A 26,744-nucleotide genomic window follows, 5' to 3' on the forward strand; every position below is an offset into this window, starting at 1 on the left:
ACTTGAAAAGGCCCAAACTCTATTATTTTGGACAATCTTATTATAAAATATATTCAGCGTTACTTTTTCTTCCTGATATCCTTTTTAATACTCGTATTATATGATTTTCCTTCGATTTAACTATAGGTGGCGAGAAGTGGGTCACTGGCGAGAAGTGGTGACACCACCCTAGTGCTAAAATCTTCCAAAAAAAACAAATATTTAGATAGAATTCACTATTCATCAAATATTGGAATAAAAATCCATCATTTTAATCAATTTATTTTTAGTGTCCAATTTTACCCTCAAAGTGTCCAAAATAAGAAACTGGACAAAATTATGAGCCTTTTGCCTATACGCAAAATAGTGATTATACTACATTTTCATCAGTTTCCCACAAAGCCGTCACTCAGCTTAAGCCGTAAGCCTGTCTAGGGCATTAGGCTCTGTTACTTTCTAATTGATATGAAAGGATCTTCTAATTCAATTTGTATTGACTGTATTATTTTTGCAGCCACTGTATTTCTTTTTAAACTGCGTGAAATTATTAAGAGACATTGAGCAGTCGAGGGCAATATTTTTTTTTTGTAGTTGAAAGAAAAAATACTTTTCGTGTAACTAAAAAATCGTATTTAATATTTTTTTGCAGGTTGATGTGTGTGCTCGAACGATCATGTAATCACATTTCTCTTCGGCATTAATTTGTATAAGAATTAATAATTAATAATTGAGAAAGAAAAAGAAAGCAAAAAAAAAGCGGAAAGAAGGATGAAAAAAAGATAAAGAAAAGAAAGATATAAGAAAAAAGAAAGAAAGGATACAAAACACACAGCTATAACATTAAAGAATAATGATTATATAAATAATAATGAGAAGGATATAGTAAGAAAGAAAAATGATAAATTCTGTACTTTTGTGACTATACTGCACATTTTTTTTAAAAATTCTAAAAAAGAAGAAATCTAAATATACTTCTTTCAGAGCGGAATCATCAAGTTTTTTTTGTTTTGGTAGTAAATTCGGAAGAGATCAATATTGATGGTTTGATTTTTGCAAAATTTTCTTTTCTACCCTGTCGCCTCCATCAGATAGAGAAAAAAAAGTTAGAAAGATGAGAGAGAAAAGTGAGAAACTAGGGATTAGTTGAGTAAAGAGATTTGTAATACATTTTGAAAAATGATGTAATAAAAGGAAAATCTATGTTAATCTAGTACCAAAATGTTTGGAAAAGAGATTCAGTGAATAAAAATAAAAGAAAAATTCAGTATCATATAGGGACTTTTTGTTTTTATTTTTTTTCTTTTTTGGTCGAAATAGTAATAGAAATATTTCAAATAATTACAGCTTTTTTGGCTTAGTTTTTTTTTGTAACACGATTGGTAAAATTGATTTTTTTTATCTAAATGAATGAAATTGGAAAATTAACTTGCATCAGATATCTAATTTAAAGTTTTTTTTTGTAGTAATTTTCTTGCAATTTAATTAGTTTTACCGATGAGAACTGGCTTTTATGCATTTTGTCTTTTTATTTGTTTTTAAAAATGCATTTGTTTTTTAAAAAAAAATCTATTTACTCTAAAATAATATTGTAGGATCTTTTGTATATTTGATTTCTCTCGCAATTACAATTTATTTCCTTTCTTCTCACTCTCTTAAAAAAAAGGAACCCCAATGTTTTAGCCGTTTTTTTTTCTATATTTAAATGTAGAGATTTTAAAGTGAAAAAAATACTTATCATTCTTATAAATCATAATTAAAATGAAAAGAGCGCAAAGATAAAAAACAATGAGTAAGGTTTAATGTCATTGAAGAAGAAAAAACATTTCATAAAAAACGTGAAAGATTTTTTGCGGAAAAAAATAATCAAATAAAAAAAATATTGTGAGATATAAAATGGAAAGAAAAATCAAGATAAAGAAAAAAGCTATTCTTTCGATTTTATTCGTCCATTCAAAGACCAATTTGCAAAATTGATATTCTGTAAATTGCCTGTGGACATGTAAAATCGAAAGAATTTTCTTGGTAATAAAAAAAATAACTATTGAAAAAAAAGGTAATTTTTTTAAGGATAAAGAGAAAGTTCATTTTTTTCTATTACTCTAGTAGTGTAGTATTTTTATCAGATATTTAAAGAGAAAAAAAGGATGAGAAGAAAAAGTAATAAAAAAAAAATGATGAGAATTATTCTGATGATGAAAGAAATAATATTGTAATTTCTGTGTTGTGACTAAACAAAAAAAAAAATATGAATTATATTGAGAAAAAAATAGAGCAGTGGAGTCAAAGCTTTTTTTTCTTTTTTGCGTCTTCGAAAAAAAAAATAATAAATAAAAATAAAAAAAATTAGAAAGTATATAATAAAAATCTTTGCTAAATTTTTGTGAAAAAAAATTCTTTCATCTTCCAATTCACTGACATTTCTTTTTTTTTCGTGAGAGTTGATGTGATTTATTTTTTTTGTGGACTGACGAAATAACTAAGAAAGTAAATAAATAGATTAAGGAAAGGATTTGTGATGAAATAATACATGTTTTTTTAGAGAGAAGAAAATAAAAGAAATAGCAATTTTTTCAGCAGTATTTAGATTTTTCCACAATTACATTTTCTCCACTTGCTACAAAAAAAACCTTTTTTCTTCCATTTCACATACTTTTCACATCATATTTTTCTTTAATCTAGAATATCACAAAAAAATGGAAATAGAAAACAAGAAAAACGACAATTTATTTCATAATTTAAAAAGAAAAATAAAAAAATGAAGATGAAAATTTAACGTAATGCAATGAAAGATATGCGCAACAGGAAAAAGAATATTTCAAAACTATTTAGCAAAAAACATTTATTTTGCTAATTATTTTCGAAATATCCAATTGATTTTATAATTGTAGCATTAAACATTTATACAGAATCCAGAAGAATTTCCATGTTTTAAGTAAATGAAAAAAATAAAAGATAATTATATCACAATACAAAAAAACGAGGAAAAAACAATAGTAACTAAAAAAAATAAATAAATAGTTGAAAATATAGCGACTTTGATACCGGCAAATAAAATAAAGTAACAATTTTTAATAATGAAAAAAAAAACTGTGTGTAATAACAAATAAGCTAGTGGTTTTGAGAAAAAAATGCGATAAAAAACATTTCGTAATTTTTTACATGATGTTGTGTAAAATCCATGAAAAAGAAATATTTAACAATTTTTTTCCTCCCAATTGCTAGTCCCCCCCGAATAAGGCAAGATATAATAAAAATGAAAGAAAAAAATAATAATTTAGTAAAAACACAAAATGAATCATCCTTGTCGGAAAGAAATATTTGCAGTGAAAGGATCAATTTTCTTTGAAGTGAAAAAGAAAAAACTCAGAGTTCTCATCTGAAAAATTAATGCAAAAAATTGAGATATTTATGCATGTAAAATTAACAAGAAAATTTGTAAAAGCAACACAGATATGCAAATTAAAGACGATAAATCGATGATTGTTATTTCCTTTTCCAAACTAATGCTTCCTGCTTAGTTTTTGTGTTCTGCTGAGAATCCATGCTTGTTTTAGTGAACTTTCCAGGGGTAAATAAAAGGTGAAGACGAAAATATTTCCCATTCAAAACCCTTTCCAGACGCTTTAACTTTGACAGAAGATTCAACACATTAAGTTCATATTTTTTCTGAAGAGAATTGCATAAATTTGCTCCTTGATTCTTCTAGAATGTTACAGTTTAGTGAAAATTAATTGGAAACATATTAATCCAAATGGAGACAAGGGAAAGTTTCTAATTGGAGACAAACAGTGTAAGTGAAACCGTGACGAAAGGCTTCCAAAACCTTGTTGAGTTGCTCCTGAGTGCAGGATTTGTTCTTATTCCTGGTCTTTCCTCTTTTCTCATCTAAAACAATAAGAAAATCTCTCCAAAAAATTATATTTCCGGGGTTTCCTATGGAAGCATTTGCAGACACTTCAGAAAAAACCCTTTTTGTTCACGAAATAGGTAATTATTTCATTTGAAAACTTCACGTACCGTTAATAGTACAGATTAGCATTTAATTTAACTAAAATTAGCCAGAAATATGACATAAATGTTAAACAAAACGAATAAATAACAGTCACCTTATTGTGTTTTTCATTGGAAAACATGGTCAATCGATGAAAAATGCGATGGTGAAAAGGTACACTTTTAATTTTTCTGAGAAATTAACAAATTAAAATTTGTGAATATGAATGGATTTTCGCTTTATTTGGAGCAAAATTAACTAAATAACGAAAGTCTGGTATAGAAAATATATAAATATAATAATTTATTACTATATTTATCATGAAAATAATGACGTTTCCATTTGGAGTAGTGAAAAATTTCCATTTGGAGCAGGTTTTGAATTAGCTTAATTTACTCTAGGCAATCTATCTAAACCTAGATAGGGCGTTTAAGAAAATAAGTGATAGGTTGTAATATTTTAAAGTTTCTAGAGAAGTCTACCATAGTGTCGCAGTTGAGTTTCAAGGAAGAATACAGAAAAATATCTGGCAGGCGATCTAACTTTTCACTGGACGTGAGACTAGAACTAAGTCCATTTTGTAAGTACAATGCGACCTCGATAGAGTCAACCAATTATTTTTAGGCCAGTTGACACTGTTGGAGTCCGAAAAAATAAATTAAAATGAGAAATTTTGGTAGAAAGGGGTATTATTTTATGTTTGTGCTGTATCATTGATACAGTTCTGTCTCTCTATATGCACACTCTCTATATGCACAGCTTTTGTGTCGGTTGCATTCAAAATCAATTTGTTTACATTTTGACAAAGTAATAAAGAAAATTATTTTCTTGGTAACTAATTTTTCTCGTTTTTAATTATCTTAATTTTATTTTTCTGTCTAATATTATATTTAAAATAACACGGGAAATTCTAGAACAATAAAAAAATAATAATTTATTAAAAGAAGGAGAAAAACCGTTGGGAATTTCAAAAAAAGTTGTGCATATTCAGAGAGAGAACTGTCAAAAAGAGTACCCAAACTGTGCATATAGCGAGACAGCACTGTAATTTCAATACTATAGTAGAACATTTTATTTAAGTAACCCTTAAATTTTATTAAAGATTGCTCATTTTTAGAAGTTTCATTGGCTCAAGTTAGATTAGATTAGATTACAGTGGGGGCGGTTTCTCACGGAACCGCTGCACCCAGGCCTCCTTTTGGTCCCATTATGCATCCCCGATTAAAGCAACGGTTAAAAGCAAGATGGTTTGAGCCAGCCCGTTTTTCGGATAAACTCCATTACACAGGACGGCTTCAATCTTGATAGGTCTTCATCAGACAGCACCGGTTTACCTAGGTAGCACTCGTCTGATGTTACATAACTGGGGCAGTCGCACACATAATGAGTAACCGTCTTCTCAGTTTGATTGCATCCTCTGCACATTATGTTACATTGAACACCCATTCTATTCATATGTTTATTTAGACAGTGACTGGTTAGAACATTAGCAATCTGCCGGGCTCTCCAGCGACTACCTCCCACCAGGTACGCTGTCCTTTTCTTATCCAAGTTTGTCATGAACAGTTTGGATACGCGACAATCTTTAGTCGCGGCCCATTCCATTTGATGAAGTTTTAATGAATCCTCCTGTATAATAGATTTCCTCATTTGCAAGGAAATCCCTACAGCAGGTTCGGGACCAATGAAGGCAGTCCTTTCCCCCTTGGCTCAAGTTAAAGGGAGATCAATCATTATCGAATGACATTGAATTTTCATTCAATTTCGGTTCAAAATTTTATGAAGCTTTAAGTATAAGCTGTTAAAAAATTATATCGGGTCGAAGGAACACCTATTGGTACTTGAACTTGTGTCATGGCTTATTGGCACTCTATTTGTACTACTTTCGTATATGAAATTTGAAGATAGGGGAAACTGGGACACCACCAAACATGGGGTAGTACCAAACACTGCGATTTTTTAATAGCATATTCGACTTCAGAGGACAGGATTTATAGAAATTTATAGGCATTATTATAGGGATGCTTGTCTACTGAAGAAATGGTCGAAATAGTCCAAGTAAACCGTGTCGAAGAAAAATTTTCCCCAACTCTTGACATGAAGTTAGCCACAGTAGGTTTTGGATTTTATTTACATATTTTTTCTTTGGTGTCGTTTCAAGAGAATTTAATCAGCTTTCTTTTGGTGAAATTTTTGTTAAAAAAGATATGACAAAACGTCCCAGCTTTGCGGAATGCTCGAACTCACGAAATAGAGCTCTCCGTGAATTAATATTTCGCATGATCTTTTGGTGCTTACTGATCTACTAGAGCTCAAATTGATTCATAAATTAGAAAAGCATTTCAAAATCTAAAATTGGTAAATGATCATTTTAGAGAATGTTCTAACAAATATGTAAGCACAAGAAAGAGTCACTTACGGATATTCAACCGATTCATTAGTCATTCCAAGACCAGTTAAACTTGGACTTTCGAAAATTCAAAATGACGATTTTTTTAGGTCATAGGTCACTAAATGTTTGGACGAAATGTTCGCCTGGACCACCTCCAAAACATATCCAAAAATAAAAAAAAAATCGTAAGAGCCGTTTTCGAGAAAAACCAAAAAAAAACAACATGGTTTTTGAGGGATGGAGGAGTGTGTGGGGAAAATAAAAATTAAAATAATGTTCCTTGGGTCGACTTATGAGGAAGTCCTTCGAAGATCCGAGGCTCGTATCCTTTACCGTTTCGCCTCTAGATGGCTAACAATTTTATGGACAGAAAAAAATAATATTAAAAAAAGATAAGTCATTTACGGGTACTTAACTGATTGATTACCGATTGCGACCGATGGAATCGAGTTGGAAATTTCAAGATCTTTCCAAAAAACCCAAATTTAACCAAATCGGTTGAAAAATAGGCCCTCCGTTAAACTTTGTTCTTCAAAGCAAGTATGTTTGGACGAAATGTTTGCTTGAAAAATGTCTATAGAGATATCGTTTTTTTATTGGGGTCACCGAAGACCGTAACTTGATATCTCTTACCGTTTAAGCTCTAGGATAAAATAAAACATTTTCATATCAATTATTTTTTTAAAATTTAAACTTAATTGAGCAAGAATTGAAAACAAGTGCATAATAAAGATAGCCTATAGTTTGCCATATTATATTTGCAAGGGTTGTTTGCAAGATAAATATAAAGAAAAAAATATAAACATTGAATAATAAATTTGTATCATAAATTTTTGTGCCTCATTAAAAAAAAAACAACTTCAGTTGGAATTAGTAATTTCTCACTTTCCTGTCCAATTACTGACATGTTTGTCATAGATCATGATTTTCTGATGAAGATTTGCAATGCTAAATACTCACTAATGCTCACTAAAGATGCACTTGGAAAGATGTAAAATTGATGATCCAAGTTTTATTCTCCTTTTAAACTATTACTTTCTCCTAAAGATCATCACTGTCTGATTTTTCATTTAATATGTTTTCTAGCAACATTCATTTTTTATTAATTTCTTCTCACGTATGGTTTATAGGGAGTTGTATTTCTTGCACCTGCACTAAATATTTATTCAGAAGTTTACAGCTCAATTATCATGAACGATGTTTCGTTTTTTTTTTTTTTAATATAAATAAATAAATGTTTACGGAATTTCCACTTCTGATTTATGCTTTTAACCAAAGTATTTGAAAGGAAATCTTAATCTCTCGTGACTCATTAGTGCTATATCTCTAAATGCTGTTTACTTTATTTAGAATTTACTGATTCATTTTATAAATTTGATACTTCTTTTGCTGTAGCAAATTTCCTTTTAAATATTGAGAATGCCATTTGAGTGATTTGACTTCATTACATTTTTATTTCAAATTAAAATTCGCGAAAACAATGTACAAGGAAGACGAAGACAAATGAAGAATCTCTCTATTTATTAAATCTTCATCTGCAACAACCACATAGAGAATACCACATTGTCGATTCCACAGATGCTTTGTCCGCAGACCTTGAATTTTCACTCGTTTATGCGATCCGGGAGTCTTTTTCGTTGCCAAGATCAACACTTTTGAGGGCCTTTCTTGACAAAAATCGTACCAATACAATATTGCGCTTCTATGGGGATTTTCTCTACTACAAGAAGAACTTCTGGAATTAAAGACACTGACCTGGGAAATGTGGCTGAAAAGAAAACTATGATCGAGTGTAAGAAAAGTTTTATTTGATGAGATGATTCTATTTTTGGAGGAAGATGCTGAAGAAATTCTCTGCTGAGATTTCCTCCAAGGTGAGAGATAATTAAGCAATATTTGACCTCATTAGAGTGTGTTTATTTTCATCTGAGTGTGAAGAATTTTAATAGATTGACCGAAATCATAATTGCTTGATTTTTGGTATTTTACAGGGTGTTTCAATGGGATCTTAAATTATAGAAAATTCAATGCAAACTTTTGCTTATTTTGTAAGTAATATTGTCAAAAATTAAAATTCTGGCATATCTTTAAGGGTCGTCATTATATTCATTAATTTGTGTAATTTATTTTACGTTTGATAAAGCTAAATATTCATTTTGATAACAGAATAAATACCTCATAACCAGCCGATTTTTAATTTTCTTTTTAATACGGTTCCATCTGAAAAATGATTCTCCCGAGCAGATTTTTAGTAGAAAAGTCGTAAGCGAAGATCCAAATGGTTTAAGAAAGGGACAGATAATCCTAACCGGCTTATGTAGGTGAGATTCTTAACGTGAGCTAACTCGGAGTGCATGCAAATTCGATTTGATGCTGAAGTAGGGAGACGCCATTCAGTTATCTTGAATCAAATTCGTGAAATTATACAAATTTTGTATTTAAACCAAAATATCAAGGATTTGGATGAACTGACAGAAAAGTGTTATATGGGTGAAATGTAGACCAGAATGTTCTCTATAATTTTGCCGTAGAACTTGAACTCATCGATTACTCAGAAGCCAAGAGAAGCGAGGTTTTTTGTTTCTTAACTCGTTTTTTCATCCAGAGTTCCCCAAGTAGTCATTTGTTGAACTTCAACTATATCAAAGAATTGTTGTATTCTGTGGGACTTTCCATTTAAAACCCTATTTTAAGTGTCTTGGTGGAGTAGAGGCAGTCAAATTGGCATCTGAGTGATTTCAAAGCGTTATTATGGGAAAAATCAATTTTTTCACACTTAAACGGCAAAATCGGAGTGATAGCGTAGTCTGAGCGGAAAATGATGTATGGACGAAATGTAGAGACAAATGTGCTCTACAATTATGTTGAAGTAATCATCAAAATCGGTTCAGCGACAGTCGAGATAATTGAGGTTATGTGATATTGAAATTGGTTTTTCGACTGTGGCGCCCCTGGTGTTGGTCCCACGAAGTTCAAATATTCTAGAAAGTTGTAGCATTTGGTATGATCTTTCGTTTAAGCCCTCATTCATCAAAATCGGTCACATAGAACCGGAGATATGATTTTTTGAATTTCGTGAACTTTGACCCCTCATATCTCCGGTTCTATTGAAACCACAGCGCGCATACGCACCATTTTGGAAACGTCCTAGACTGGACTACAACATACTAAAATTTCATTAACTTGCACAATGCCGTTTTTGAGAAAAGTGACTTTGAATTTCGATGAATTTTGACGCTATCACAGCGCCACCTGTGGTGACTTTTTGAACTTCCATCTGAAAGTGCTCATCGAGACGAAACCAAAAAGGTAAAATTTAGGTCGCTATGTTAATTAGAACCGGAGATAGAGGCCGGTCAATGTTCGAACTTTGACCCCTTATAGCTCGGGTCAGGGGTTATGGATCGACTTAAGGTTTTTTTTGTTTGATAGGTATAATCAACGGCTACAACATACTAAATTTTCAGCCCGATGCACAATGGAATTTTTGAGTTATTTAACTTTTAAGATTTAAAAATTTTCTTTTTAAAAAAAGCGCCCCTAGCGGTGGTTTTATGAACTTGCGATGTTAGAAGGGAAAGTGGCATTTCACGAGAGCTTTCCAAAAAGCCCTCACTTTTTAAATTCTGACAATTAGAACCGGAGTAATGGCCATTTTAAGAAATTTTTTTTTGGACCCTTATAGCTCGGGTCAGGGGGGTCGGGGGACCTTAAGTTTGGTATTGATGGAAAGCTCTAAGGCCCAGCTATAACATACTAAAATTTGAGTCCGCTGAATGCCATAGGGGCGGAGCTATTGAGAAAACAAAAAAAGGGGGGTCTTCAAAATGGTGGAAGGAGGGGTGGGGCGTGGGGGGTCTATGCACCAAGTTGCAATTTTCACCCGATATATAACCTTTGCCGAAAACCGCAAGTCGATATCTTTTTTAGTTTAGGAGCTATTAAGTTCCAAAGAGCGGCCGGCCGGCCGGCCGGGAACGTAAAATAGCCACATATATATTCGTGATCAGGAGGTGCTGAAACACATTTTGGCCAAGTTTGAGGTCGATCGGACGACATGAAATTTTGTTAGGATTATAGTAGGTGAGATTGTTAAGAATCTCACCTAATACTCAAACATGTGACTTAGATGCTATACCTTTAAAAGTTTAAAGTATTTTCACATCATTTACCGTTTACCGATTCACAATCTGTATAAAACGTGTCATAAATTTACTAAAAAGATCGACCAAAATACAGATGGTTCCAGTATTGTGCATATTTTCAGGACCGAGAAAAATGGCGTGAAATGGCTTTATGCATACAGAATTTTGCATACCTCTAGGAGATTTCTTTTGAATAAGTTACGAAAACGCCGTAAAATATACAAAATATTGATGGCACGAATTTCTTGGACAGTTTTCAGCGTCATCTATTAATAAATTACACATCTCAAATTTACTGCTCCGAAAAAATTTCATACATTTAGGGGGTTTTTCTAAAATGATTTCATAAATTAGTTCCTATTAGTAGGCAAATATGCATTGGTGTATTTCACGCCACTGGCAAGTTGCCTGAAATTTGAAGCCACTTTCTCATATTTCGAATTAAATTTATATGGAAATTTTTTTGCACTCGCGACTGTTACGCTAAATATCTAAAAAGTGAGAAGTTTTTCCGTTTTATAAGATACCTTTCCGTATGGAGAGATAAATATACTAAATTTTTGTTTAAATACATTTTTTCCTTGAAGCACTGTGAGCTGAGTCCGAGATCAATTTAGGAATTGGCTTCAAATAGCTCCTTATAAAAAATTAACCCTATAACAGTGTTATCTTTAATATGCAAAAAAAGTAGTTATATAATTTGGTCTAGGGTAATTAACGGTCTACTAAACAAAAAAACCATCCGTTCTTCATTATCTCTTTTCGTTTGGGCGCCAGATGAGAAAAAATAAAGACCGTCTGGAGACGGTCATATCTGTTTAAGGCATAAAAAGACTGAAATATTTTTATTGAAAAATAGTGAACAAATGTAAAATAAATGAATTTTAAAATTTTCTTGAAACTTAAAAAAAAATTAAAACAAAACTCAATTCCTATTGTGACTAACTTCATGTCGAAAACTTGGATTTAAATCCAGGACACGCTTTAGTCAAGATGCATATTTCGTCCTTGGACACCTATGTTCGAAGACCCTTTTCGATATCAAATTTTATAGTATTATTTTATTATTTTTTGAACTCCAGCTATTAATGGAACAAAAATGAATGAAATTTCCAAGTATGAATAAAATGTCAAGGGGTTATTCATAAGATAAGCAAATAGAGTGGCTCGAGTTCCCTGTTCCCTGAAAAAATACATGAGTTCCCCGGGTTCCCCAGAAAAATGCATGAGTTCCCCGGGTGCCCTGAAAAAATGTATGGGTTCCCCGTGAGTTCCCCGGGTTCCCCGAGAGTTCCCCGGGTTCCCCGAGAGTTCCCCGGGTTCCCCGTGGGTTCCCTGGTCAGATTGGCTCGAGTTCACCGAAATGAATTACCCCTTGTAAAATGTTAATTTGTTTATGCGGGATTATTTTAGAAAAGCGCATCTCTTTGTACGTAACTATGCATTGGAGGGTATTGGGATATGGGATATCTCTTCTAATTGGTTCGTTTCTGAGATTATTAACAATTGTAATAATCCCTTTAAGCGTGTATTAGCTAAAATAGTAAGTGTAATAAACTTCTTATTATATTTGTATATTTATTAATTGCTTACTGAAAGGATGTTGCCCATTTATTTGTCGAAATAAATCAGTAAAGGAGCATCTAAACGCGGGGATTTTATTTCGAAACCATCATTTTGACACAAAATTCCCTCACTGAGCTTTTGACCGGTGCATTTTTGCCTATCTTTCGGCGCTTAAAATCTCCCTCTTCGAAAGCTCAATTTGTTTATGTTCAAATATTTTGACATTTTAAGCGATTTCAAATAATTTTTTTTTTAAGAGATGTTTTTCTCATAATCTATTTTCAAATTATCAAGTCGAAAAGCACGTGAAATAGGAACACGGTATCGATCTCTCTTCTGAATGTATCGTTTAATCTTCTTAATATGGTCGAATTGTTAACTAGACATCATTAAATAGAAATAAAGAAATAGTTAAATAGAATAAAGTTGATTTATACAAAAATAAAAAACTTAGGATATTTTCTTAATTTAACAACAGCATTGGCATAAAATCCTGTGGTAGGACGGTTTTGATATAGAGGATGGGTGGCTCATCTCCTCTTGTTTATGAAGTGTTCGTCACCAGGCATAAATATTAACTTTACCACTCTTAAACAAATTCTTTGATTGTAAAACACTGTGTGATTGACATTTGAAACGTTTCGAAATAAAATATAAAGTCTTCCAGACTATCTATTTTAGTTAGAGCACACATGGAGAATTTATAACAGAGGGTGGAGAAAATTTATCTCAGGCATGAACCACTAAGGGAGATTTCCCGAGACTCACCGGTGCATAGCACAGTGGGGTGCATTTCGAAATCCCCCCGTATAGAAGACGCCTAATGGGAGGTTTTGTTTTGAAACGGAGATTTCTAATCGAAATATCCCGGTTTAACCAAGCCTCAAATGAGAAAATTTGTGAAATTCATAAAAACTTGTATTTTTAAGCAATTTTTCAAGGATTATGGATATTAAAAAAATAAATTTATTCTAAACTGTTTTTGGTATACTCATCTACTCATTCAGAGAGCTAACATAGTCCTTGAAAGCAGACAGAGACTTTTATTGCTTTGTTCGTTATATTTCTGCATACAATACAGCTTTATGTGCTATTTTGGGGAGGTTTATAGTCATATATTTTAGTTGTTAGAAGAGTAACTAATGTACCTAATGTACCTATGTTTTGTACCCTTTTACAGCGCCCATGAAAACTTGTTAGAGTTCATTTCCCCTGAAAATACGGAAGTTCTTCTACAAGGAGTTTAGAGAATTTTCATTGCGTCTGCGTGCTTTTTTTCCTTCCTATGTATACTCCTATTTTAATTTCCACAATTCTTCCACAAAGCCATTCATATTCGTCTGGTTTTGGAAGAAAATCCACACCACATGTTCACCGACTCGGAAATTCTACTTAGAACTTCTCGTTAGATGGAAAAATAAAAACGGGTACTTTGTGATGATTCAAGGAGCGAGGAAACTTACATAAAAATGCAACTTTATACGAACTTTTCTTGCACGACAAGTTGCTGATTCAAACCCGAAAATCCTGGCAATAGTGAACGTATAAAGGAGGAAAAGAATGACTTTTGTTGGCATGGAGAAATAGAACTTTCCTGCAAAATCAACTTATAATCACTGCAAATTCCTCAAGATTGAATTAGTATGAATAAAATGCTAGAATTTTATAATTCATGAGTTTCATTTTTATTGATGTCAACACTACAATGTGGCGTGCGCTTGGTTTCTTTTCGTGTTATTTCATCCTAATCTCTTGGTATTGAGATTCCTTATCTTCAATCTTTTTTTCTTGTTTTTTTTTCTTCATATAAAGGTAAATTTGAGTATTGAAATAGTCTTTGAGTGGTTGTTTTTTTTGCCATATACCATTTACTTTCCTTTTGGGAATTCCTATAAACTTTCTTAGCCTCATTCTTTTCTCTCATTTCCTACACATTTTTTTTTCACTTTGTCAAAAAGGATACTCTTCACATCTTCACTTCTTTTTTTTTGTTAAATACTAATAATTGTAATACATGTTGTGTGATTGGGGCACTTTTTTGTTATTACATTCATTGTTAACAAAACTGACTTCTAATACTTATTTTTTTCTTTCTTTTCTTCCATCAAAATGACCTACAAATTCTATTTTTTTTTTCTTTCAATACTGTGCTCATTTTTTTTAATATCCTGAAAAATTTTCTCTTTGATATTTATTGGAAAACAGTTTAAGCATGTTGTATGTTGTATGTTGTTAAAATAATTGAAATATTTTGCATGATTTCTCGCGTAAACAATATATGAGAGAACATTTTAACCGTTAAGTGGGTGATAAATGGGAACACCAGAGAGAAATGGGATAAATATAGAAAATTGTTCTTTGATTTATTTTCCTCTGTCGTGGAAACAGTGCAGGATCGCTGAATTTTTCTAAAAAAAGAAGATAAATCTCCTTTACAATTCCAGAAGCTACTTTATACCACTTTGTTCGAAGGAATTGATTTTAGATTTCCTGAGCAAAATTTTTTCTAAAATAATACTTAAGAGGGTTCCACTAATTGTAAGGTCAAAAGCGCTTTATATTTTTTATGGCCTAAATAGATAGATAAACTATCTAAAAATATACCTTGAAAATGTCAGAAGTCAGTTCGAAATATTTTCGAAGATACATGGACGAAAACAAAGAGCGCTGAACGAATTTGCAAACTTTTTGACGCACATCCAAAACTTCGAAACGCGTTTTCTTCACTTCTTATTTTCACAATTTCTTCGAATTAGCGGGAAAGATTAGGAAAAAACTTAAGTACCGATTTTAATGTATTAAGGCTTATTATTTTTGGAATTAAATTATCTTCTATTTGAAATAAAACAACTTGGGTCAATTCAGTAATAACCTTTCGAAGAGATAAAGCCACTCCAAAGCCGAGCCAAAGCTATTCGAAAATCTACCGGAAGCCTAAAGTGCAAGTTCACGTACTCACGGCTTTAGCGCTGACTGTTCTTCCCGTTCTTGCATTTCGAATTTCGGTATTCTTAACATTTCAATCGTCAATAATGTCAACAACAGTCAACAAAAGTGAATTTTTATGTAGTTTTGTGGAATTTCAGGATGGCAGGAAGTTTGAACTGCAATTTCATTAAAATTAAATGTTCTTTTCATGAACTTGCTCAATTTTGTGTAACTTGTTCTAAACTTTCGAACATCCAACGGATTTTTAGGTAAGTTCTCTCTGATCTTCGAATCGGTACAGAAAAAAAGCCTCAACCGGAGATTGAGGTTTTCAGGATTTTAATAAGGTTTTCTTAATTTAATAATGAAATACACTAATTAAAATTGATTTTTTAAGATTTTTTTTCTCAGATAAGAACTACGAGCTGCAATTTTCCCGCAAATCAGGGAGAGCCGCGACGAGGCCCTTCGGTGAATTATTCATTAGTCTGCCATTTAAAAATATTGTTGGAATAAAAAATTATATTTAAAAGTGTGTATAAATATTTACTAAAAATTTCAAATTTTCAAAATTTGGGGAAAAAAGCAGGAGAAGCAGCGTGATATTTCGCGGGTCGCAAAATTTTTCGCGGATTTTCCCCGGTCGCGAAATTTTTGCGGTCTTTCGCGGGTCGTGAAATTTTTCGCGGATATTGATGAGTCGCGATTTTTTGCGGATTTACACGAGTCGCAAAACTTTTCGCGGATTTTCACTAACCGCGAAATTTTTCTCGTATTTTCGCGGATTGCGATTTTTTCGTGGATTTTCGCGGGTAGCAATATTTTTCGCGGATTTAGACAGGTAGCGAAATTTTTCGACGATTTTCGCAAGTCGCGAAATTTTCCGCGGATTTACACGGGTCGCAAAATTTTTCACGGATTTTCGCAAGTCGCGAATTTTTTTGCGGATTTTCACGAACCGCGAAATTTTTCGAGGATTTTCGCAAGTCGCGAAATTTTGCGCGGATTTACACGGGTCGCGAAATTTTTCGCGGAATTCGCACTTCTTAAACTTTAACGAAACTCTAATGTGATGTCAAGTTTGAGGCCTCTATCCCTTATAGTTTCCGAGAAAATTTACTTTAAAGTTTTTTAGGTATTCAATTTTCCTTATTAATAACGATAATATGTTATATACAGTTTAAAAACGATTAAACGAAATTTGCATTATTTAATGTATAAATATCGTTCGAGTTTTCCACTGGCTTTCATTTACGGCTTTTCATTTATGTCCCAAAGTAGTTAAAGCTTGCCCGTATTTTTCCCAGTATTTCTGAACATTTCCATTAAATAATATTATTTCAGAAATTAACTTAAAAATCAATTTCTTCAGACACAGAAAAATTGATCTTCGGAAAAGTTGCAAAGCAATAAATTACCTTGAAAAATGTGTTAATTACAAAATTTCTTAGGTTTTTTTTTTATGTTTCCCCATAATTTGTTGTACTGTAACAGGATCATGAAGAAATCTTTATTATTATTAATATTATTCTCAGTATCTGTGAAATATAAAATATACGTTTTCCCTCGCTCTTAACGCTCTTAAAAGTTAATCGCACCCTTTTTTTTCTCAGTGTAGTGTAAGATGGGGTAATTTGGAATCATGTCTAATTTGGAACAGTGAGATTTCCTAAGAGTTTTAGTTGGAAAAAGGAAAAAAAAAACAACGAAGAAGTACTCTCGAATGTAAAGTCTCATACTTCTTCGTGGTTTTCTTTTTCTCTTTGATCATCGGAAACAGTGAGAAAATCTCAAAATTCCAAAATAGACATGATACCGAATTACACCATTTTACTATACGAAGTTTAGGATCGCACGAAGTTAATTCTCCATGGAAAAAAAGGGCTGCTGGTTCAATTGTAAGCATGATACCGTTTCTCAAGGCTCGTACACTGAGAGAAATCCAAAAGTTAAAATAAAATTCCGGAAATGTTAATTTTACCCTTAATAAGATGTAAAATTAACATTAAACAATGTTGATATATTTTTACACCTAAAAGGTGTTAAATTTCTGAGGGAAAAATGTTAATCGCACCCTCTTTTTTCTCAGTGTAGTGAGTCAAAAACTAGTTGAAGTGCTCACGGCAATTGGTTAAGATCAGTGACAAAGACAATCAGAGCCAGTGCCCCCATAGCTCAGTTGGTAGAGAATTCGCCTAGATAGCGAAAGGCCCCCAGTTCAAGCTTGGATGGAAGCAGGAATTTTTTCCTGTCTCTATTTGGGTGAAATCTGTGAAACCACTTTCGCGTCGGAATTCCGGAAGATACAAAAGACTTCAACTACTGCTTTCAATTCATCGATCCTGCACTGTTACCCCATTTATTGAACAATTCCCCAAAATTGTACAATACTTCATTTATACTGCGACTCCTTCATTGCAAAGGAATCCTTCGGAGATTTTTTTTTTGGAAATTGGGTCGAGGATGATCGGGGATTGTAAACAAAATTTGTGCTTTTTTTTCTCTTGTAGCAAAATTTTCAATTCTTTGTTTTGTTTTTCTCAATGCGTTCAATGCTCTTGAAAATTCTCAAAAATCCATCATCTTGTTCAATATAAATATTTTCTATGATTTTTCTCTTGTTTTAAGATTATTTTCTTTATTTGACAGTGTATAATAACAGAAGAAAAAAATTGATGCGTTTCTTTTCCTATTTCTTTGTATCGTTTCATCATGAAATACTTCTTTTTTTTGTATCTCTAGTTTTTTTGTTTATTCTATAAAAATATTTTATTGTATGCTATCAGTGTTTTTTTTTTGAAATTCTTTCTTTCTATCTCATCAGTGACTTCTTTAGATCTTTTTTTTTTGAGATATAAAGAGAGAATTTTTTTCTTTATGATTCTACTGGAGTTTTTTCTTCTCGTAAATATTAAAATGTTTTTTTTTCATGTTAAGTTGAAGTTTAAGTGTGAAATATGCTTATCTCTCTTATTTTTTTCATTTTTTGGAGAGAATGGTATCATTACAATAGAAAAATGGAGTTTCTTTTTTGCTAACAATTGATGATAGTTTTATATACAAATATTTTATTATCAGTTTATTTATATATAGGTTTTTATTATGTAGAAATATTACGTGTTTTCTTCTGCTTCTCCCTATTTTCTTCTTGTTCACTATTTTGAGTTTACTAGGCCATTACTTTTTTTTTCTATTATAATCAGAGCACATTTTGTGCGAAATTCTTTATTTTTCTTTTGCTTCATTTTATGATTCAATTGTTGTGTCACTGGAAAGGTTCTAAAAATTTACTATTTAGAAATATCTAAAATGTAATCTGTCACTTTTCATTCGATATTCTATTAAATGGCAGTTATTTTAAAAGTTACTTTTTCTTCCTAAGAAAAATAAACCAAATCACATTGAAATTTGCATGAAATTGAGAAAAAAATGGTCTTTGAGCAATAAATCTCTGAAATATCTCATATTTTTTTTTTAAATTCCTAATCGGGAGACTATTGCTATAAATCAGAGAAAACACATGGCACGGAGTGATAAAAGTAAAGAAAAAAAAGAGATTCTGTCTCAAAAGGAAACGCTGAAAAATTCAACTGAAAAAAAAATTGCACAAATGTGTTAATCACACTTACAACTTTTCTATACACAACACCATTCTCAAATTCTATTCTTTATCTTTTCCGCTACTTTCATAAGAGGGTGTAAAAGATATTGCCTTCCTCATCTCATCTCATCCTTTTTTTCCGGTCGAATGACTAAACAGCAAATTGTGGAAAAATTCTATGTGTGTTGTATTCTAATAATTACATTTTCATCCTTTTTGTGTGCTTCCTGTCCAACTCCTGTACTTCCTCCTCCATCTTTCCGCCCATAGGTCCTTCCTCTTCCTTCTCTCTTTCTCTCCCTTTTCCACCTTTTTTTCTCCCCATTATTGTATCCAGAGGACAATGCCAGATGAAATTGTGAGAAAATAGGAAAATTATTGTTCCAATGAGTAGTGCTTTGACTTTTTCCAGAAACTCTTGAAGAAACCCTTCTTTTTCTGTGTTGTCGGATTCTTCGGGGCTTCTTCAGCTGCAACAGTTAAAGAACAAAAGAAAATAATTAACATTAATATATTTATTAGAAATTTTCACCATTTAAATCTAATCTTCAATCAAAGTAGTGGCAAAGCGTCCCACGCTCCGCGAAGTGGTCGAATTCGCAATTCGTAAAGTACTTTCGCATCATTTGAACCGATTTGAACCGATTTATAAATCACTCAAAACATTGCCAAAAATACCTGAAGAATAATAATTGTATTTTGTATAGAAATTAATTATCGGTTATGATCCGGTTCATAACGGATTGGAATCATTTCAGGCTTGTCAGGAATTCCAAGACCTTTCCAACGAGCCTAAATATGATATACTATACAGTTGAGAAATACACTCTTTAGAGCCTTTTTGACCTTTGAGCTTGAAAAATCATTATTAGGAATCAGAGAATCAGTTAGGCGTTAGACGGTTAGACAATCAGAGCCAGTTCACCCATAGACTGCGAAAGGCCCCTAGTTCAAGTTTGGGTGGAGGCAGGAATTTTTTCCTATCTCTATTTGGGTCAAATTGTGGGTTGGGAATCACTAGTTATGATTGTCGCCTCTCTGTGCAAAAATACAAAAAACTCTTAGAGCCAAAATAAAGTCAGGCTGATCCTAAATTGAAATGGAATGAATTTACGGAATATTTTTTTTGTTGTAAAATTTTACGGGCTAAATATTCTCGAGGATCAGCATGAGTCTATTTGAGCCTTTAGGCTTACGTACTAAGCGAGCAAAAGCCTCTTTAGAAAGACTCACAGTTATTAGGAATGGTTCAATGGTATATTGATGAAATGTCTGCCTAGGCAAGCTTTAAAACATATCCAAAACAGAAAAAAATCACACTACATGTTTTAGATCAATATCACTAAACATGGTTTTGAGGTGGAGGAAAATAAGTGGCATATTAACGATCCTTGGATCGATTAATTGTGGACCCCACGAAAATCCCATAAGTCACTAATTCCAACCATGTTTGTTTTCTATAGCTGTCAACAGACCTTCAAACGGACAAAAGTGTAACGTTAACACTTCGTAGAACCGTAACTAAAAGTGTCACGGAGGGACCAAGTGGCAGCCGCTGCCATTGATCGGATTTTACAAAACATTTTATCTTTTCGACTTAGGGTAGAGTGATACAAGTTGGACAATTCGCCGGTACAAGTTGGAGAGGGATTTTTTCTTGATAAATACAGTACTATTTTTTTAAGCACAAGGAACTAAATTTTAAAACTAAAGCATTCAAAATATACAAATAAAAATGAAGTATTAAAGAACAATCGGCAAAACGGTCCGACCTTTCGCCACAAATGAGACCTATATTATCGAATAGGTATCAGCAAAGGTAACAACTTTTGTTCCGGAACTAACCCCAAAAGATGTAGGAAAAGCACTAGAGCAGAAAACATATGTAATTGGTACATGTAATTGTAATGATTTTTTTTTGCAAAACGCCTTTTATACAATAACGGTTAATCATATATTGGTCGTTTCTAAGATTAATTTGTAAAGGAGGATTCAAAGAAAATTTTCCTGGAACAAACGATATCTTTATCTCTTCATTTTCCCTGCAATTTTCCAGATCTTCCTTATATAAATCTTTTAACATCTTTCAAATTCATAAAAAAGGATTGTATCTAGTGAAATGTCTCTTATGCTGTAATATTCTTCTTGAAAAAATAGTTAAAATCTCTAAAGATTGCAGGGTCCTAAAAGATACCGTTATTTAAATACTTTGAGTAATGAGTAAAAATATTTATTTAAAGCTTTTAAGTCATACATCGACCTTGACCCGAATTTCATTAAGATCGGTTCAGCCGTTTTCGAGTAACAAATTGTCAAAGTTGCGAATTTTCAGAAGGATATCGTTAATTTCCCAAGAATTGACAGCCCTTTTTGACTTGGGTCTCGGTAATTTTTCAGTCATACACCAATACCTACAAAATGGGCCAAGTCCTATTTCTGGTGAAGGGTTGGACGAGCTCCCCTTCTGCCCATTGTCCTTTATCAAGAAAAAAAACCTGTCCAACTTGTACCATATTGTCCAACATGTACCATGGTCCAACTTATACCACTTTACCCTATTTTTTGAAAATTCGGAGCCTCTGTCAGTTCTTTTTTCGTATCTGAATCAGAAATTTCATCTCCTTGGTCACTGTATCTAAAGATTTGTAAACATTCGATGTTTTCATCTTCATCAGAATCATAGAAGAATCCTTTTTCTTCGAGCAGTTTACGACTCCAATAATTCACTGAATTTTTATTATTTTTCTTTTCAATAATTTGCAAATTATTGAAAAGAATTATTTTACATTAATTATTTTACACATTAATTATAAAGAAAATTACAGCAAAACGTCAAAGTCCCATATAAAATACATATGGCAGAAACTGCTGCTTGATTCTTCCGAGTTCAGTTCTTTGTTTTTGCAATATTTTTACATCAATATTTAATTTTTATTAAAAAAGATATAACGAAAAACTAGCCAGATGAAATCTGCACACACATCACAATGTTCTTTATTATAAAAAAAAAACTGAAAATAAAATTGACAGCGGCTGCCACTAGGATTCTTCCATATGTTGGAGAACTCGAAACTTCAGATTTCAATAATTCTTCCAAAACATAACTCCCCCCTCAGAGGATCATTAAAATCGAAGAATTCCTCTTGTGAATTTTTAATTATTTTACTAAACTGCCCTCCCTGCTCCCTGTCCTCTAATTGTCGGGGGCTAGATGAACCACTGTAGATACCGAGGATAAGGGGGTTGTCCCTCACAAGATCACCCTCGGACAAACCGGTGTGGAGTGTGGATCTTTTTGAGATCATTCACGAACCTCGGTTGCAGATCTTCAGAGTTTTGACTTCCCAAAATCCAAAATTTAACCAAAACTTTCGAAACTTAAGAGTGAAATATTGCACGTTTACGTTATGGCTCTCTTACGATTGCAGTATATGCGTTGCTCGCAAGAATTATTTCCTTAAAAGCGAAAACATTGATTTCTTGTGGGGAGTTCCATAAAATTGCAATAATATCAAAATGACGGATAGGATAGACAACTAAGATGAAATGGTGTAATTCGGAATCCTTTTTAGTTCGGAATTTTGAGAATTCCTAACTGTTTTAGATGTGCAAAAAAACTACAAAGTAAAGCTGTTCTTTGCTCCTGAGGGTAATACGGGCTTCAGACCTAAGGCCGGCTTCAGACTGGAGGTTTAGCCCAGTTCCCAAAGGTATCAAAAATCTTAATAATAAGCAATTTTATTGATTTTTCATAATCTAATGAATCATTTGCCCTTAATATTCAATCTTAAACAACAATTTCCTAAGAAATCATGCTTGATGAGGAATTAGAGGAGTTAAGCCAGATAACTAAGCCTTAGGCCGGCTTCAGACCTAATACGGACTTCAGATCTAAGACTTAGCCATAAGGCTTAACTTCTCTATTTTCTTATTAGCCGAAAATTTTTGGAAAATTTTGACATAGAAGTGGTTTATTAAGGGGAAATAATTTATTTGAATCTGAAGAACTAATTAAATTGGTTGCTATTTAGGATTGTGAGACCTTCGGAAACTGGGTTAAACCTCTAGTCTGAAGATGGTGTAAGGCTTAGCCATATGGCTTAACTGCTCTAATTTCTTATCAATGACGATTTTTTGGAAAAATTTTACTTAGGATTGGATTACTAGAGATAAATGACCTACTAGTTTCTCAAAAAGTAATAAAATTGCTCGTTATTTAGGATATTGAGACCTTCGGAAACTGGGCTAAACCTCTAGTCTGAAGACCGCTTTAGATCTGAAGCCCGTATAAAGCGTAGCCATGTGGCTTAACTTCTCTAATTTCTTATCAATCAAGATTTTTTTTGGAAAATTATCACTTAAGATTGGACAACAGGGGCAAGTGATCCCTTAAATTAAAAAAAGCAATAAAATATGTTGCTATTTTGAATTTCTAGACCATCGGGAACTGGGCTAAACCTTAGGTTTGAAGCCGGCCTAAGATGGGGTAATTTGGAATCATGTCGTATTTGGAACAGTGAGATTTCCTAACAGTTTTAATAGATGGCAAAGGGAAAAAACAGCGAAGGAGTAGTATCGAATGTAAAGTATTGTACTTCTTTGACTTTTTTTCCTCTTTGTCCATCTGAAACAGAGAGGAAATCTCAAATGTTCCAAATTGAAAATGATTCCAAATTATCTGATTTTACCCTTCCAGTGATACTATTTTCCGCATGACCACCAAATATTATCAAAATATTGATTCTTGTTCTTTTGTTACTTCAAGTCATTGCAATTCTAGAAAATTTTAAATTCCTCAAAAAAAGTAACTTAAATAGAAAAATATCGATTGCATAACTCTATTTACAGTTTAAATGGGAATTTACGATAGAGTTATATTGAAATTTTAGACAAAAGTAGAGCGTAAAATATCCCTATACCGAAAAATTTAAATTACTATTTCCACCACATCAATTTCGACCCTTTGTCAAGCCATTTTTTTATGAAATAAAAAAATGTACCCGCAAGTCTTTGATCTCATTTTTCAATAAAGCATCCACGTATTTCCCCATTTACTTTAAAAAAAAACATCATATACGAAAGGCATAGAAAAGGAAGAAATTCCGTTTCTTCAACCTATTCACATATTTCCCTTCTATTTTATTCCCTTCAACTTTAAATGGATATCAAGAAAATGAGGCAGAAAAATAGCGACTTCTTGCTCCTTTTGCATTCTTTGTCTCTCATAAGAGAAATTACCTGTAAAAATTTTTTTCTAAGGCGGAAAAAATATAGAAGCAGATGAATTAACCTTTTCACTAATTTCTTGAATCATTAAGCAACGATCTTTCCGGTGGTGGTAGAATTGTGAATGGACAAAAAGTGGCTTTCGTGTGAAAATGATAAGCTTTCAAGCTTAACAGTTGCGGCTTTTCTCTCTGGGCCCTTTTTCATCATCCCTCCTGATGTCGCGCGCCTCTTCATTCATGGGAAAGTGCCAAGTGAAAATTGATAGCATGTCTACGAGTCATTGAGGAAAAAAAATCTCTCACACAATATTCCTCTGGCTGGTTAAATTCCCAACAGGATGGGCGTGAAAATTGAAGCGAGTTAATCTCAAGTGGATTTGCTTGGTATGGTAAATGCGGTAAATATTTCCATTTAATACAGTCTACATACCATCAAGATATTTTTGGTAATGAAATAAATGCACCAAATTGCATACCAACATTCTAAAGCTGAAAATACAATTTGAGAGATATTTTGGGTAAATCTCATTTAGTGGTTGTTTTCCATAAACGAGAAAATTGATTGGAAGATCAAATCAGCTTTTGTCCAATTTAACCATGCAAAGATGCCAATGCTATTTACTGATTTGCATGGATTTGTAGAAATATCGTTTTGCGGATATTTCAGAATATTTTCCTTGTCGTTTTATTTAATCATTTTTCTTACCGCAGCAGCAGTATAGGGGGGAGTGGGGCATCTTTGAATTGGGACACTTTTGAAATTTTTATAAGTAATTTAAGGTTATATTAAAATGAATTTTGACTGTAAACTGAAAACAAGTATTTTGTCAAAATATTTAGAGACACTGACGTGACAATCTTTTTCTCCGCATGAGGGCACTGTTTTCTCCCGCAAGTGGTACTGAAAACTGTTTTCAATTTTGCATTCTCCAATTTTTACTCGAATACGGTTTTTGATTAAATTGAATAAAAATTAAAGTATAGGAGAGATTGGGGCAAAAAGTCACAAAACGGATATTTTATTTTTTTACAAGCTACTCGAGCGCTTCAAAAATTTCTAATTAGCGCAATTTTATAGGAAATTTACCGCTCTACAACTTTGTGAAAATCATTTTCTTCTATTTTGTAAGGAAATACGTTTATCGAGCCAATTTCTAAAAGGTAATTTTGTGACCATTCTCAAAAATGCTGGGGCAAATAATACCAGACATGGAGTATTATCATATTTTGATTCGCTTCATTACAGGCTTCCGTAAATTTGAAAAAAAAAATACCTAGAGGACATATTTTCATAGAAAATTTATTCATCAACAGCTTTGTAAAACACCGTTTTCTCTGCAAGAAAAGTGAGAAAACGAGAAAAGCGTTTTTCAAGCTATTTTAGAAAAAACAACACACAAAAGACTGCAAATTGTTTGACCAATGCAAACAACAAGCGGCGAGACATGGTAATGACGTTTCTTTTCGCCGTGAGACATCAGAAATTGCTTCGCTTTTTTGTTACTTTTTGCTCTATACCTTTTGTTACTTTTTACCCCAAGTGGCCATTTTTAATGAAAGGATTTCTGAAGAAAAGAACCTTTGTGAAATTCTAAAATAGATAGCGAATTCGTATTCAAAGAATTCAAATTATTTAGGAAATATTCACCAGTGCATCAATTTTGGAAAATAAGTAGGTAATAATTGTTATCTTCTGCAAGGAATATATTTCAAAAATAGGGCTGAAAGTTTCGATATTTTTTACTTTCTAAATTCCTTGTTCGAATTCTAAGAAACTTACGACATTGAAGAAGGTTTATGGAGGCTATCTGTAGAAAAAAATTTGAGCCGCTAGATCTGGAAGATATTGAATTTTGAATTTTTCGATTTGTAACTTTTTGCCCCAGTCTCCCCTATTATTTCATTTATTTCGTAAGCAATTAATGTCCTTTGTATTCTGAATCTGAATATTTTGTTCGTTTTCATTTTGAGTTATTTCTTGTATCAAAAAGTTAATTTCAGATAATTACAATATTTAGTGACCTAACTAACCTATTAAAAAGAAAATTCGTAAGTGTATTTACTTATTATTTTCCAAAATTCAATGACACTTCAAAATGCTCCTATATAAAATTCTGCAATTCTAAGAAATTATTTAATAACACCTATTCCCATTTTCAGCATAAATTTTATGATTTCATTCACCTTCCCCAATACCTTTGCGGTAATTTTGATAGTAAACTCGATAGCTGATAAGTTAGATATACATCTTTATCAGTCCATTCGCAAATTCGACAGATAAGACAGTGCTGAATAAAATCTATATAATAGGATGATTGTGCCTGAGACACGTAAGTCTAACTCTTTGGGTCATAAGATTCTCTCAACACATACAATTTTCCAAACGTCATACATTTTCTCAATCCACAGTTATTGTTATCGAGAATTTTGTAATAATATACTTTACATTTTCTCCGTAGCGTCTCTGTATTTTGCTGAGTTCACACAAATATTTTCCATTACTGATAAATTTTTGTCATCACTCTGCGACACGACAACTTAAAATAACTCATTACTGCATTACCAGAAAATGAATTTGAAGAAGATTTTCACGCAAGAACTACGACAATATGTCTCTTTTTATTGCTCGTACTTTAAAGAGCTAGTAATGTGTGTAATCCTTCAATTTTTCGATATTATTTTGTACGTGGGAAAGTTTTTTCTTCTCCGTCAAAGAAAAATCATATTTGTAATATGTTTTTATTTGACTTTCGATGATTGTGAAATTATGTGTACACTAGATTTCAGTAATTGTTGACTTTAGACATTAGTTGTTGCAACTAATAGACATTTTATCTGATACTATTTTACTATAATTTTATAAATCCTTTGTTTTGCAACGTAAAAATTGCATTTATCACCTGATTTTAGAGGC

The 26,744-nt window shown here is 32.4% G+C and overlaps 2 protein-coding genes across 3 annotated transcripts in view; one reads left to right on the plus strand and one right to left on the minus strand.

The window, feature by feature from the left end:
* Positions 1–3,456, plus strand: part of LOC129807268 (profilin) — a 36,279-nt gene extending 32,823 nt beyond the window's left edge. The window contains exon 4 of the mRNA XM_055856417.1: positions 629–3,456. The gene's annotated coding sequence lies outside the window, so the exon portion shown is untranslated. The remainder of the gene's footprint in view (positions 1–628) is intronic.
* A 10,278-nt stretch (positions 3,457–13,734) lies between these two features.
* The window catches only part of LOC129807262 (uncharacterized), a 200,427-nt gene continuing 187,417 nt past the window's right edge, over positions 13,735–26,744 (minus strand). For both annotated transcript variants that reach the window (XM_055856409.1, XM_055856408.1), the window contains exon 16: positions 13,735–19,072. In XM_055856409.1, the coding sequence (XP_055712384.1) occupies positions 18,978–19,072 (95 nt within the window). In that variant the 3' untranslated portion in view covers positions 13,735–18,977. The remainder of the gene's footprint in view (positions 19,073–26,744) is intronic.

Source organism: Phlebotomus papatasi, chromosome 3, assembly GCF_024763615.1.
Source record: "Phlebotomus papatasi isolate M1 chromosome 3, Ppap_2.1, whole genome shotgun sequence".
Taxonomy (NCBI): Eukaryota; Metazoa; Arthropoda; class Insecta; order Diptera; family Psychodidae; genus Phlebotomus; species Phlebotomus papatasi.